Source organism: Drosophila virilis, chromosome 3 (assembly GCF_030788295.1).
Source record: "Drosophila virilis strain 15010-1051.87 chromosome 3, Dvir_AGI_RSII-ME, whole genome shotgun sequence".
Classification (NCBI taxonomy): domain Eukaryota; kingdom Metazoa; phylum Arthropoda; class Insecta; order Diptera; family Drosophilidae; genus Drosophila; species Drosophila virilis.
Genome location: NC_091545.1, coordinates 22072329 through 22088424, shown reverse-complemented (window position 1 = coordinate 22088424; position 16096 = coordinate 22072329). Strand labels below are relative to the sequence as shown.

The window sequence follows — 16096 nt, the reverse complement described above, 5'->3', positions numbered from 1 at the left end:
TTTTTGTTGTTGTATAAGTGTTGTAAGCTTCATTCACTACTTTGTCTAGCCTTGTCATTAACTAGCATAGATTAATTAATTAATAAGTTAGTAAGTTGATTTTAGTTATTTTCTATAAATAATAAACATTCTATAAGAATGCTCTCATAATAAAAATACTTTATGTTTAGGACTAAGTGTATGTAGCCATTATAAGTAAGTATTCATGTTAATCTTATGATTTAAGTTTAAGGAACGATCATCGATAAGAGACTTCATTTTCTTTTAGTAAATATACAATGCTTAATATTAAGGTAAATTTTGTTTTTAGTAAATTTAATGTAAATGACAAAATTAAGACAAAGTAAGCAAATTAAATTCAACTATGCGATATGCGAACGAATTTTTTTTGGAACCCAACAGCTTTAATAGGCTATTAATTGCACAGAAGTATTGTATTCTTATCTACCAAAATAGGCTACAATGTCTGCTCTAAGCTGTTACTATTAGTAACATCTTTGTGAAGCGCCGAGAAGAGCGCTAGCTTTATTTTAGATTGAGAACATGATCCTTCCTTTATGAAAAAAAAAATCGATACATATTTAAAGATCTACGATATACGCGTTGTTTTTGATATGATGTGCTTTGTATATTAAGTTTATTAATGTGTAAGAACGCGCTGTAGATTGTTTTGTAACAAAATTATTAGGAAAATTGAGCAGTAAACTGTATTTTGGCAAAATTTGCAAATGCAAGTGCCAATTTGAAATCTCTCGTGGCTGCCCTCATTACAACAAATTGGACGAAACCGGGCGAATCTTTATATTGAGAAGTTGCCCAGCATTTCTTGGTTTATGTAATTCCAATTTTTACGCTCTATGCTCAAGGTACAATTGTTTTTTTCTTTTTACTTCGTTTAGTTTCATTAATTCATTCAATTCGACATATGTTTTTCTTTTTTTTTTTTAACGTTTCGCATCACATTTCATTTCGAATTTAAAATAACCTCTCAATATTAGCAATAATTATTTATTTGTTATTGATTATTTCGTTTTTTGTTTTTTTTTTTTTTTATATTTTTATTTTTATTTTTATTTGTTATGTATCTTGTATGCATTAATTTTGATTTGGCTTTTTGGTTGCTTGTTATCACCGCTTTTGAAAACTAAAACGTAATATTTTGTAATATTTCGTTATTTTAAGCAAAACTAGCTGATTTATGAACTAAGGATAAACAAAAAAGTCAAACAATTTATTTGATTTCTTTTTTTTTTTAACGTTCAAGTCACAGCCCTTATTATGTTTTCTTTTGTTTTCAAGTTTATAAATGCGATGAAATCATAACAAATTTGGTTATAGAAAGTGATATGGGTTAAATGTGCCAAATTTTCTGTCCATAGTTCTGTAGGTCCGTTCAGTTAGCTCAAAGCTCTGCCAATTCACAAGCCACATCATCACACTTGAAAAATAATTAATGAAAATAAAACAAGTTTTCTTTGGTATTTTGTAATTCTCAATTTGTTTATCGCTTTTATTTGTTCTGCTTCAACTTGGTTTGATTCACCGTGTTACGTATTAGAAATAATAATTTGTATGATAATTTAAGTTTTAGTATATTTGTGTTTATGTTTTCGTTTTCTCATTCTTTTTTGATATATAATTTGCATAATTTTGCCAAAATCAGTTTTTTGCACTAAGTTCTTTTTTTATTATTATTATTTTTATTTAAATATTGTGTATATAGTCTAAAACGTTTTGTATAATAGCATAGAATAATAATAATAATAATAATAATAATTTGTTTTTATATAATTAGTTTAAATACGTGTTCGTATTTTCAATACAAAATCATAATGCATCATAATTGTAATGATAATAATTCATAATACATAATAATAATTATTTGTTATTATCTTAATAGTTTGACTCTGTATTAGGTTGGTTTTTTTTTTATATTTTGTTTTAAGTTATTATGCAATAATTAACTTGAATTTGACTAGATCGATTCATACAAGATCTTAAATACATATAGTAAAAGTGTGGATGAGTGTGTGTGTGCCTGTGTGTCTGTGTGTCTGTGTGTCTGAACGTGTGTTGCTCTAGTAAAAATCTAGATTAGCATTTTGAAGCTGTAAAAATTGGGGCAATGCAGTTTTTCAACTTGTTCAACTACGGAATAGTCGCTAAACCCAATTGATAATAATTATGCATTTAAATTTATGTATGTATGTATGTATATATTTATATGTTAGTATTTTTGTATATAATGCATTTTGTTGCGGCATTGCATTTCCATGCTATTTTTCATTGCATTATAGGGGGACTTTCCTCCGCCTTCAAGTGTTCTTTATATTTACAAGATATTAGGCGTAACATTTGTTAAAACAATTTGATAAAAACTGAATACTTTTAGTAGTAGTTTGTTTTCTTGATTTTATTTTATTTGTTTTGAAAAGACCGTTGCAAACAAACATGATTTCGAGAGTAGTTCAGCTAGGCACCATTAGCAAATACTTCTATGTATGGGGCAACTCAATATAACTAACTTGGCCAAACCGCAAGCTATTTAATACTGTCCATACCTTTTCGGCTAACTGGCAATGTTTTTATTTTCTTTTATATTTTTTAAGGGCAAGGTGAGGGGGAAATGTAAAAAACCAAAACTATTGATACATATTTGGAACTCAAAAGTAAAGTAAAGTGTTTGGACACAAAAAGTATATATTGCACTGGTAACAAAACTAACTTTAACTTTTATAACAATTTGTTGTATGCTTAAATCCTCTTTTATATTTTAATATATATATGTATATATATATATGTATATATATATATATATATTTATATATATTTATTATTTAATAATTAATTGTTTTTATCATTAGTATCAAATATGTGTCGCGAGTTGTGTTGCAAACCCACAGACTAGGCGCTAAACGTAGTTTTTTTCTTTTACACTATACAAACTCTAAATAATTGTTACATTTTAATTATTAATTGTTATTTTTTTTATTTTAACTTCTCTCTTATGTTCATTTTTGGCATATTTAGCTGTAGATTTGACAATCTTTAACTTTATTTTGTACAGATATTTCTTCTTTTCTGCTAACCTTTCAAGATAATGTCAAAATGTTTAATGGGTTGGGTTCAACAGATTCCAGTTGAGTAAATCTTGGATTTTTTGCGTTTTTTAGCATGTGACATATGTATTTAGTTAGATTTGCTTGCATGCATGTCTGTTAGTGTGTGTGTGTCTGAGTGTGTGTGTGTGTGTTAAATAAAAGGCATAAATTATTAAATATACAAATTTCAGTGTTCAATTTTCTAGTTTTGCTAAAAATTTGTTACTTTTCTTTTTATATAAAAAATTCTAAATTTAGTTTATATATATGTGTGTGTATATATCATCATCAATAATAATTTATGCATTTATTTGTTAATTGTTTTATAATGTGTCAATTTTGTGGTTTTTCATGAGTTAGCGTAGTTTTTTTTTCTTTTTTTTAACAGGGATAGGGCGCTCTATGGTCAGCTTCATTCTTTTTAGTAAGTTTTTGTTAATCGGGGTGAATCGGAGCTAGTGAAAATAAGTTGCTAACATTTTCAATTGTCTGTTGTATATACATATACATACATATATAAATTTATATATATATATATATATATATATATATGTAACCTAGCAAATGATTCTGTTGTAGCCTTTACCTTTGCTCATATGTACATGAGTGTATATAAATATATATACATATATATTTTTATACACCTGTTTTTAACATTTTTTTGTTATATATATATACAAATATATATGTATACATATATATATATATATATATATATATATATTTGTTGTATATTTGTAAGTACCTGTATTTGTTTTTGTTGCAAGCAGCTAAGTTTAAGTGTAAAGTTTGTTTGATTTCATATTTGTAATATATTTTAATGCTATAAAATCGTTTACGATTTTCTAGTTGCCTTTGCCTAACTGAAAGTGTTTTCTTAGAAATTGAAAATAATTTGCCAACATGCTTTGATTTTTGGGCAACAAAAATGACAGCATTTAATTTGCTCACAATTATTTTATAGGTATTCATCTTTTTAATATGTAGTTCTAACAAATTCATTATTATATTTAAATTATTATTTTTCTCCATTTACATATAATAAAAAATGATATTTTTGCTTGTTTGTTGCAGGCTACGCAAAAACCTTTTGTGGTTCTTTAATTTGGACTTAACAGTACTTCTCTCAAAGCATATCGCATATTAATTTGCTTGCTGCTTTCACCTAGTGCTAACTTTTATGTCCTTAAAATTAATTAAATTCGAATTTTTGTGTTAATTTTTATTTATACACATATGTATATGTACATACATATGCATATGCTATATACTTTTATGTATAATATAATCCTTTGCCATTTTGCTTAGTACTAAATGCTAAAAAGTTGCAGAGCTACATACCATTCATCGTCCTGCTGCGCTCCATCATTAACTTTTCCTCTAACTGCCAACTCATATGCAAAGGTTTTTGTCATTCTCCAACTAACAGATTCAGTTTTGTTTTTTTTTTTTTTTTGTATTTTTCTTGTTTTTTTTTTGTGTTTTTTTGTTTTTTTTTAAGCAGCGTGTGAAATTATTTTCTCTCAGGTTTTTTAGATTTCAATAAATTCCATAGACCAATTTTTATATGTTGTATAAAAAATGGTTGCTGCACTTTTTGTTTTGTTTTAGATTATTATTTCATATATATTTTTGTTTTTATTGAAAACCCAGATAATTTTGGTCTCTTACCAGTCAGTTTTTGTCTCAAGTTTGTTGTGTGTTTGGGTGTGTGTCTGTGTGTGTGTGTGTAAGTGTGCAGTTGATGTTTGCTCTTTTGTAGTTAACAAAACTATCAATATCAATGTTTGTTGCTTGCTCTATAAATATATATATGCATGTCGATATATATTTATGTACATATGTATACATATAATCGTCATTTTGGCAAAAAATTGTTTTGTGTTTTTCTTGTCTATTATTTAAGTACTGCTTTCAGCTGCCCGTATAAATACATATGTATATGTACATATACATAAATATCTATCATATCAATAAATAATTTTGTCCTGCACTGACTTACTTTTTTTTACATTTTCTGTTTGCTATTTTGTAATTGTTTTTTATTCTACATATGGATTTTTGTATATCTTTATAATTTTTTTTTTTTTGCTGGGGCTTTGCTTCACTTAGCATGTGGAAATTCATTGCCAAAGTCCATCTGAAATGTGAAATGTTAAAATGTTAATTTTAACAACTTGTTAAGAAACCTAAGAAAAAAAAAACAAAAGTGTCATACTCTTGGCAGTACATCTAACAAGATTCTAATTGAATTGATAATAATATATATAAAAAGAAATGTATTTATAAATGTAATTGAAATGTGATGTTCGTGTGTGTTTTGAGCTCACCCCATTAAAAGTTGATCCATGCTGTTGTTGTTGTGGATGTTTTTCTTGTTGCTAAGCTTTTCGCTTTTGTTGTTGCCACATGAACAGCTTTTCGACCAGTTCAACTTTGGAATAGTTATTATTTTCATTAGAGCAGGAATTGTTGTCGCTGCTGTTCATGTTGTTGCTGCTGCTATTGTTGTTCATGCTAATGTTGCTGTTGTTGTGGTTATTATTGTGGTTGTTGTTGATGATGTTGCTATTGTTGCTATTGCCGCTGCTGTTGGTGCTATAGCGATAACAATAGGTACCGTTGCGCCAGCTGGCAAAAGTATAGGGCATTGTATTACGATTTGTATTACGATCATTGGTTAATTGTGGCCTAAAATTGTTGCTTAGGTTGTTTGTTGATGTTGTTGTAGCTGTAGCCGGTGAAGTTGTTGTCATGGCTGCTGTCGCATGGTGAAGTTGTTGTTGATGCTGCAGCTGAAACTGTAGTTGCATTTGTTGTTGTTGTTGTTGCAGATGATGTTGTTGCAGTTGTTGTTGCTGCATTTGTTGTTGTTGCATTTGTTGTTGTTGCAGTTGTTGTTGCAGATGTTGTTGTTGCAGCTGTTGTTGTTGCAGTTGTTGCTGTTGCAGCTGTTGTTGCTGTTGTTGTTGTTGAAGTAAGTTACGCTTGAGGAACTCCGATTGTTAATAAGGTCGACTGGCATCCTTTGGCCGCTTCAATTGAACTTTCAGTCTTTTCATGCCAATCTGGAAGCCATTCATGGCCTGAATGGCTGCTTGAGCGCTGGTGGGGTTATCAAATGAAACAAAACCTACAAATTTTCAAAATTGAATGTTAGCAATCGAACTTGAAGTAATGGATATTTATATATATATATATAAATATATATATGGACATATTTAAAAATTTACCGAAACATTTGCTCTGATTTGTAGCACGATCGATGAAGACCTTAGAGCTGATCACATTGCCAAATGGCAGGAACATTTGCATTAATTCTGCATCACCAAATTCTTGCGGCAAATGATAGATGAATAGATTGCAGCCCTCCGGACCGGATATAGAACATCCTGGGAACATCAGAAAATCTTAAAAGAAGACATTACAAAAAAGAAATAAAGTAGAGAAAAGAAATTAAACGATGAGCAAAATCATAAGTTAGAACATTATGAGTTTGTCTGCTGTTTTTGGCTGGTTTTGAGTTTATTTTCCTTTTTTTTTTTTTCATTGTGTCTCGTGTTTCGTGACTGATTTTGTAGACGATTTAACTAAAGCTAATGCGTTTCATAAAACTGCAAAACCAAATAGCAAACAATATGATAAAATATACTCTTACATAAAAGATAAACAAACGAACAGTAACAAAATACGCTTGCATAGGCTAAAATATAACTGTAGACATATTCGTATTCTAAAATGCTTAATGAGCTACCAGTTCTATAGTTCTAGCAATAAAATACTTAAGATTTTAGCTTATGATATTAAGTTCTATTTGTTTATTCTCATGTATTTCATATAGATTTTTTAAAGCCCCATTTGCGAATATCCCTATACAACAATAGTATGATATGAGTTCAGCATAGCCGAGTTTCATGTGTGTGTCATGCAGGATAAGTACTAAGTAAATATATCAAAAATACAATTAACAATTAACTACGCGTAACACATATTGAAAATGAAAAACAGATTTACAAACAAGTATGGGTTAGTTATAGACAGTATACACATTTAAGAATGTGGTACACAGGCTACACACACACTCACACACACACACTCACATACATACATACAAAAGGGTGAGGGAGAGAGAGAGAGAGAGAGAGAGAGCGAGTGACACATACACATAGGTACATCTATATAGCTGACTATAATTCAGATACGTATATATGGACATTATATATGTACGCCTCATTAATGGTGTGCTTGTATCTTGTCTCGTCACCGTTACATAGTTTAAGACAAAGGAACTGAGTAAAAAAAATAAAAGAAAAAACCAAGCGAAACAAAGTAACATAAAATTTTATGATTTTTCATGTGCCGGACCCAGCCCTCGACAACCCGACCCCCGCGCGTTTCAGGCAAATATCTTGAATATACGCCGCCGCCTTTTATGTGATTTTAAGCAGTTTATATGCAATTTTTACGATCTCACATAAAATGCCTTTAAATGCAGCCATTAAAAACGATTTACGCCTCTGGTTCTGCAACCCTTTCGAAAGGGGTTTTGCGATTTTGCCCATTTTCAGTGCATCAAATATAAGTAAGAATTCCAAATAAAAAGAACACAAGTAATTAATTTTTATGGGCATTTCAGTCAAATACGTTTGCTAAAAGAAAATTAAATTATTTTATTAAATTGGCTTTTTCAACCCACCGAAATGCTTACGATATTCAATATATGTTTGTCTACGAAGTACGTGTTTGTGTGTGTGTGTGTGTGTGTGTATCTGAATGGTTAATTTATTTATATATTAATGGAAACATTTATTTATGACGAGTAACGAAATTCTAAACCCTCCGTTTTGCATGAGTTATTCGTTTCAAGCCAAAAGTCAAACACAATATTGAGATATAATACAAAAAGAAAAACTAACAAAGAGTTAGAAACGGAACCAAAGAGAGAATAACCGACAAAATAATAATGAAAAGCTTACCTTCACGCTGAGTGGGTGCAACCGCCGCTAGGGGAGGTGGTAAAGCTTGTGGAAACTGTCCATAGACGGCGGGAAAGGCTGCGTTATATATAAATAATTTTTGTTTTTGGTTTTTACACAAAATCCGAAACATTTATAAAGACAACACAACAGTTAAGTATACGTATATAATTTATGTTAAATTAATAAAGATTTCTTTGGTTTCAAGTTAAACCAGGTATAAACAGAACAAGAAACGATAATAAGTTTACAATCAAAGATGACAGGCTACGACCAGATCCGATCATTATATATCTTTCAGTCAGAAACAATATCGGAAAATTAAGATATACCAGCCAAAGTGGACAACTGGATTTCTAGAGAGTGTGTTACATAAAGTTATAAATGTAGACTTTACGTATGGCATGTTAATACGAATTTCGACAGATTCAAAGTTCGTATAAACATTGTTATGTAAAAAACAAGAAAATATAATAAACGAATTTTATATCGTGTATTCGCAAAGAATTGTTAAACGTTTAACATTGAACAACAAATTTGGATATAAGAAGATCTGCAAATATTCAACATATAATTAGAACAAACTAGAAGAACGAGTTTAAACAGAAAAGCCATATAAAGAAATATAGAACTGTTTTCAAGTGTGGCAATCAATCACTTTGCTTGAGAGGCCCATAGACGAGCGATAAATTGTAAAGATTGATGGTAAAGGATCAACGATTTTTGCTACACTTAAAACGAATTCTGTATTTCTTTTAAAACAAATTAAATATTTATGTATATATAGAAGTTAGAGTTATATATAACACTTTACTAACAATATATATTTATGGCATGACACAACAATTATTAATTATTTCAATAAAAACAATTATAAATGATTGAACTGTTTATGCTGTCTGTTGTTGTTGAATTCCTTCTTTTTTTTTATGTGAATCGCCTGCCTTATAGCGGCATTGTGCTTATGACGATGATAATACAGATCTTGGCGCTAATTATGAGAGAACCTGACAGGTGATTTATGAAATAATATGACTAGATAATGCACGAGAGAGATAAAAAGGGGAAGCGGGATTATGTATGGTAAATTTGGCTAATGATGACATAACAATTTTTCAAATAATTAACATTTGGTGCGTATGAAACTTGTACTATCTATTTAAATTTCCTTTATTTGGGCACAATTATATACGTAGTTCTCTTAGGCTATTGCATAAGGCATAATACAGACTATGGCTAACCCGAGTTTGGAAACTTACCAACTCCTGGAAATGGTGGCAAACCAGGGAAGGCATGTTGCAGTGCAGCAGCATCGCCATTTGGCAAACCTTGTGGTGGTATGGTCAGATGCAGCGGATCTAGATGGGATAATAGAGTGTAATTTGGTTAAACTTGTTAGGTGGTAACTGAAATTGTTAAATGCATTTATGTAAAATAAACAAATTAGATAAACAAAAAATCGTTGGTTTCTTGGCACAAGCAATACAGGATAGGTAGACTTATGGGCGGGCTACTTACGTGGGAATGCCGTTTGTGGAATGCCATTCGTGAAGACACCATCCGCAACTGAAGCGGCAGCAGCGGCGGCTGCAGCCCCGCCGGGCTGGCCATTGGGCGTATTGGCGCCCATATTGAAGTTGGGCATCGTTGGCGAGGGCAGCGACGGCGGCTGGCCGGTGCCATTGAGGCCATGAGGTATTTGCGTTGCCAATGCAGCCATTGGATTCATATAGGCAGCTGCCGAGCCCGGTGCCGTTGCCGCGGCGGCCATCAGAGCCGCTTGCTGTTGTTGCTGTTTTTTTTTTGGAGAAACACAAATGGGCGTAATGAGGCCGTTGGCGGGTATGGGTGAGGAGGGTACTTACCTGCGCGTAGGCGCCGTACGGTCCAAATTGATTAAAGACAAACGGATTCAATAGGTTCATATGACCGGCCATTTGCTGCATGCGTCTTATTTGTCGCTCCTTCTCCGTGTCGGCGTATTTGACAACCAGGCTGGAGGATGCACCCTGAAAATAATTGGAATCAAAGAGTGAGTGAGTGGCATTGCATATTTATTGGCGGCTTTTCCGTTTTCCGCCAGCGCAGGCTATAGCGAGCGGGAAATCCTATTACATGCCATTATTTTGTGCCTTGTCACTTGACGTTGATGTTGGGGTGTTGGGGCGCTGGGGCGTTGCCAACGTTGCCTTATTTTTACCTGTTTCTCTCTCTCTCTCTCCCTACCACCCCACTGCCCTGCCGCTGCTGTGCACTTTGCCATTTGGCTTTTGTTATGCGAGGCGCACTGCTCATTATTATCATATTATATTTTATATGCTTTTGTGATAAACAAGAGCAACAACAATAGCAACAGCAACAGCAACGATAAAAAGCAAAAATACTCGTAAATAACAAAATAATTGGCAACGCACTTCAATTTGCATTTCCATTGAAATCGGCTTACAAGCTGCTCGCTCTTTATAATATAATATAAGTACCTCTCATCATCTACCCATGTAGCCCCCTATCTCAGGCATCTACATTGAGTCATGATGTTATCTATTGTCGGCTCTCATTGATTTCGAAATATTGGGCACAGTCAACAAAGACGGCGCCTAGGCTCTGCTGTGCCTCGCCGCTGTCTTTGGCTTTGTTGCGTTCTTTGATGTCAATTAATTAGCATAATAATGGCCGCTTCACATTTCGCACTTCCTGCACACCACTTAGGCCCCCCCTTTACTTCTGCTGTATGACAATTGAAGCGACGACAACATTTCATGTGCCTCGACATTTTGTTTTGTTATAATTAAGACGTTTTGCAGATGAGTTGGCTGTTTTTGTAATACGAAACCTTTACTGGGGGAGACTGGGAAATGGGGGAGAGAACAGCTTTTATGATTTTGCAAATCATTAATCAATGTAACAATGATATTATGTTGCATAATTTTAGTCGCCCACACTCTCCCCTTTCCAGGCTCTGTTTGTGTTTGTGTGTGTGTATCGTTAATGAGACTATAGCCAAACAGGTGCTCCATGTATATAGTTAGCAGCCTTGCACACAATTTTAATTAATGAAATATGAAACTCAAGTTTATGTAAAGGCCATGATACGAGGTAAAACATTCAGGGAACAGCAAGGTAACCAGGAGCCTGGAGGCAAACCGTCGGCAATGTGAAACTATATTCTCCCCATTTCTGAGCACCCTGGAGCAATCATGGCCATCTCTGGCCCGTTCTTATAATGAGCTTTAATGAGCTGCCAGTGAACATTAGACATTACACGATTACATTTATCAGTCGAATCGGTTTCTCAATAGTGAATGTTTTAGTTACCCGCTTCGGTCTTTATATCCAAAGGGTCTCTGTTATCTTTAAGAATTGAATACTTGGCTAAATGACTAGAAGCCAGTCATCATTAAACGCAAGAAAAAGATCGTAAATATTCCGTTAAATTTTATAAAAATTTAAAGACCATACGAGAGCAACATTTAGTGAATTTTAAGTTATTAAATTATTATAAATATAACAGAAGCCCACATAAACAAGGACGGTCTAAAGGCAATTCTGGTATTTATCATTCAAAAATTTCAATTGTGCCCACTTGAGCAATTTTTTTGATGGGTTTCGTGAAATTTTGTATGTATGTAATTTTAAACGAAGAATCAACAAAAGCTGGCAGCAGCCACAACAAAAATAACAGCACACAATTATTGAAGTGCACTTCCTTTCAATTTTCGCCAACAAATTATAGCATATCATCAACAGCAGCAGCCATGCCAGACACACACGCACACACGCACACACACACACCCACATACAGACACACACACACTCTCATATATGGCGGCAACAATGAGAGCTTTTCGCATTCCCAAGCGGCCTGGCTATACTGGCTGCCTGTTAATTTCATATTTCGAAACATGACACTTTCACACTTTGGCTAATTTAAAAGCATACAAAATGGTGGCCAACACACACGCACGAGTTGTTTTATTGTTGTTCTTGTTGTTGTTGCCTGATTTCGTGACGAATGTGCTTTGTAGTAGATGGTGCCGTCTACGTCGCCGATGCCGTTGTTGCTGTAATTGCCGTTGACTGTTGCATGTGGCACACAAAAGGCGAATCCTTTTCGCGCGTATATGCAAGGCGCGTCCTGCTCAACAACGTCGTCTCGTTAAATTGTCGCATGACACCTCACGAATGTCATCACCATTTGCTGTTGCACAGTGTCGAGAGTCAGCCACATTATTACTGTAATTATGTTGGCCGTGTAAACGTCATTAGGCGTTTTAGTGGCAGGCTACAGAACGTGCCCCAATCGAAGCGCTGAGCGACAATGTAGCTGTCGCTGCACTTGTAAATCTTTCGACATGTTGCACGAAAATTGCAATGCACAAATTACAGTCACTGCACCACGCGCTGAAGTTGCAGGGGCACAAATTATAGAGGAGGTCAGAATAACGAGCACCTATCTAGCACGAGTGAGGGACATGCCTATTATAGAAAGCGAATACAATTTTGGGCAACTCTTCTGTATTTCACACTGTCAATTTTAAAGTCCCCAAGCACTTGCAACTAAAAACATATTTAAAAAGGTTTTTCTTTTAGTTTTATAACTAACTGTATTCATTTCAGAAAATATATCCATAAGTCAATTAAAAAGCTTCTGGTACAAATATCTGTGCTCTGTGTTTTTTGCTATTTTCATTTCTGTTCCAATATAGCTGTTTATATATATAAGCCTATCCCAAATATTCCATTTGCTTCAGTTTTGTTTGCCTATCTTTGCAATTTATAATTATCCCCTATTCCAATGTCTTAGCTTCTATAATTAGCGCAGCTCTTCAATCTCCCAGACAAATAGTGCAACAGGCAATGGCTCGCATGGAACCGCAAAAGCTCATAAATTAATTCATTAACGTCAATTTGATAGCCTTATAATCCCCGCACCGCATGCCTGGTGGCGGGCGGTTGCCAATTTGGTTTGCTAGGCCCCTCCGCCTCTTCCTCATCCTCCACCCTCCTCTTAAAATCCGGCAGTGTGCAGACTTGGAAATTATGTTTGCCTTCGTTGGGTTGTGTAAGTCAGCCGAGTCAATATGAACGTTTATTATATGCTATGTGTGCAGTTGTTTGGCTGGCACTTCCGTTTCCTGAAGACGACGACACGAAATTCCCATTCAAGTGAATTGCTGCGCCAAATGAAATGAAAAATTCAACACGACTCTGGAGGCAAGCAGCACGCGCCAGCAGCAGGCACAGCCCAGGCCCAGGACGACTGATTCTACTGACTCGAATGCAACAGGCTGCCTGCTGTCGACTGCCGTCTGGCAACTAACAAGCCAAACTACTAACAGGAGGCCGTCGTCAGTTCTGGACTTGTGCCAGGCGGCACTTTTGGCAGCAATCGCATGTTGCATGCCACTTGCTTTGCGGCACGGTCCTGCAAACGTGACGCCATTAGCTTGGGCCTTTCTCTGGCTTAGTGGCAAGCGGGGTGGAGTGCTGAGGCCTTACGATTTTGGCACTTGGCAATATATATATATACATATATATTTTTTTCGCTTTATTGTTTTTTAATGCGCGTCGCTCAAAGTTTTTGCCAGTTTTTTGGCCATTTTTTGGCAAAGTTTCAAACCGCACAATGCCAATAGCTAAGTGAACTCAACGCTGTCGTTGGCCAATTACAATTGAAGGCTTACAGTGCATTTAAAAAGTAATTTGTCTGCCAGCCGCCCCGAAAAGCCGCGCACGTATTTATATTTAAATGCAAATGCAGCCAAGCCCGGCACACAGACGCAAGCAAGGAGGGCACAACTGGGGGGCAGGCGGCAACGAGTGCACATGATAAACCTGTTGGCTGTTGGGCTCTGGGGCCCTCCAGACATGACTGTAATCACAGTTACCCGGCTGGCAGTCCTGTTGCCGTGTTCACTAATGGTGGCTACAAGCCGCAAGCACTGAACTCCTGCCCCACACGGCCCTATAGCCTAGAAAGCGGAACGCTTACACGGGCGCTGATATGCAGGCAGCCAGAATACACACACTCACACACACACACACATAATAAACTGCAACGTGCTCCTGCGGTCCTGGGCTGGAGTCCTTTACGTGTCTGGGGACATGTTAACATGGCAGTCGTGCCAAAAAATTATTATTCCCGCCTCGATGGCGCTTTTTGTGCGACGACTGTGAGCGTCGATTTGTCAACGCCTAAAAGGACAACATATTTCTCTCTCAATTTGCAGCACAGCAAAAAAATTGAAAAATGTCTGAACAAAATAATACAAAATAAATACAAATAAATAAAAAACTAGCAAATAAATGGGCGGCAAATGGTTTTAACAAATGAATTATATATGTATGCATATTGCTTCTTTTTTTTTTGCATATTTTTGTATATGCCTGTGCATGATTTGCATACAATAGTTTATTTTTATTATATTTTTTTTTTTATTATTTATTTTTTAAGCAGCCGCCGGCCGCAGCTTGTTTTAATTGCTAAATGAATTGGCCCGGCACGCATTTGTTTAATGGCCAGCCATTTTTATATATCAATTAAAGCAGCGACAAGAAAATAAATACTTTTCATTTTGTTGATTTTATTTATTTAACACAAAAATGTGCGCGCATAAATTTAGAGCCAAATGGATTTGAGCTGCGCCATTCATGGGCTCAAAATAAAACATATAAGCTTAATGGAAAGCGTAATTTAAAGGTGTTAAATTATACGAGATCGGCAGTAAACAATTAGCTGTGTGGTATTAATATTAATGAGTTGCCAAAGTACTGCGGATTATGATCTGCCGCTCAAAAGATCTATTTGATTCGCTTCTGAGTCTATATCTTCTATATCAAATTCAAATTTCTTGTATATTAATTTCTCAGAACTGTATTATTATTAGTATTATTTCAAGATTCGAAATTCGTAATGAATACACGATTATTTTAGCCTTTTGGCAACTTTTTTAGCTATGCCTAAAAAATATTCGTTGTAGTCCCGCGAATCGATGAAAATAACAAGCGCTCGGCAACTGGCAGCGACTTTTTCAATTAATTTTCACTTATTTAAAGGAACAACAAATTCAAACCAAACTCTCAATGTCAGTTGTAAAGTGGGCAAAAGTAGCAGTAAAACTAATTACAAATTCATTTTCAGATTTTAATTTTGCTGTCAGCTGCAGTCGAGCCAACTAACAGTCGAGCAGTCAGCAGCAATCAGCCAGAGCAGGGTAGACCACTCAGCGGGGCGAGTCCAACCGCCCAGCGTCAAAACAAATCTTCAACTGGTCGGGGGAAAGCCAACTCAAAAGCACCACAGAAACCACAAGCCGAGTAAGTAATCTTTTCCGCCAAATAAATCACACCATCGAAAGAGAAAATATGTGAAAAAAAAAATGGGAGAAAAAATAATAAAGAACTCTGACTGCGAGTCAAATTAGTGTAAAATGCCACTAAGCTACCTAAAAGTATGCTATGCATTAACCAACGAGGACAAAAAATGTACGTACTATGCGAAAAGTTACTTACTTTGGGCCAAAGTTGCGACGCGTTGTTAACCGCAGCGCTGGGCAGGCGAAGCCAGCCCAAGAGGGATCGAGGAGCGACGGGCAAACAAGGCAGGCAGGGCAGACAGGCAGACAGGCGTTGCATACATTAAACAACTTTTGGCTCATTGCATTTGGCCTCGGCCCGCCTGCTCCGATCCGGTCCGGTCCGGTTCGGCCGGGTCCAGGGCGGATCGGCATCAAAAGGCAGCCAAATGGAGCCGCAGGCGAAGCGTAAAATGCGGGCAAGCAAAAAGCGCGACCCATTCGAAGAGGACGACGACGACGACGACAACGGCGTTGACAATGCAACTTGGCAACGTGGCCAAAATGAAAAACTTATTTAATTTACTTTGCTTTTTGCCACAGCCAGCCATTTAATTCAATTAGGCGCTGAGAGTTCTTTTAGCAATCGCTTTAAAAGCGAAGGCCTAATAAACAATCAAGCGCACTGAAATGTTTCGCCAAATGGCGAAAAAACTATCGGAGC

General features: G+C 35.3%; 2 protein-coding genes across 19 annotated transcripts in view; both read right to left on the bottom strand.

Moving 5' to 3' along the window:
- Positions 1-1030: 1030 nt before the first annotated feature.
- On the bottom strand, positions 1031-6103 carry LOC116650606 (probable serine/threonine-protein kinase dyrk1). Its single transcript, XM_070208201.1, has 2 exons — positions 5432-6103; positions 1031-5241 (listed from the first exon to the last, which is right to left on the bottom strand). The coding sequence occupies exon 1, from the start codon at positions 5978-5980 to the stop codon at positions 5483-5485; it is 498 nt and encodes a 165-aa protein (XP_070064302.1). The 5' UTR covers positions 5981-6103; the 3' UTR covers positions 1031-5241; positions 5432-5482.
- The window catches only part of LOC6623466 (CUGBP Elav-like family member 4), a 322828-nt gene continuing 312826 nt past the window's right edge, over positions 6095-16096 (bottom strand). For 11 of the 18 annotated variants that reach the window (XM_032434332.2, XM_032434339.2, XM_070208199.1 and 8 more), the window contains 6 exons: positions 9943-10086; positions 9596-9869; positions 9337-9435; positions 8078-8155; positions 6335-6511; positions 6095-6234 (listed from right to left, as the gene is read on the bottom strand). In XM_032434332.2, coding sequence (XP_032290223.1) covers positions 6107-6234; positions 6335-6511; positions 8078-8155; positions 9337-9435; positions 9596-9869; positions 9943-10086 — 900 coding nt within the window. In that variant the 3' untranslated portion in view covers positions 6095-6106. The remainder of the gene's footprint in view (positions 6235-6334; positions 6512-8077; positions 8156-9336; positions 9436-9595; positions 9870-9942; positions 10087-16096) is intronic. The other 7 variants (XM_070208197.1, XM_070208194.1, XM_032434351.2 and 4 more) reach the window with 3 other exon arrangements.

Coding starts and splice junctions, on each gene's coding strand:
- LOC116650606 (XM_070208201.1), bottom strand. CDS start 5,980: ATGCAACAACAACAAATGCAGCAACAACAACTGCAACAACATCATCTG.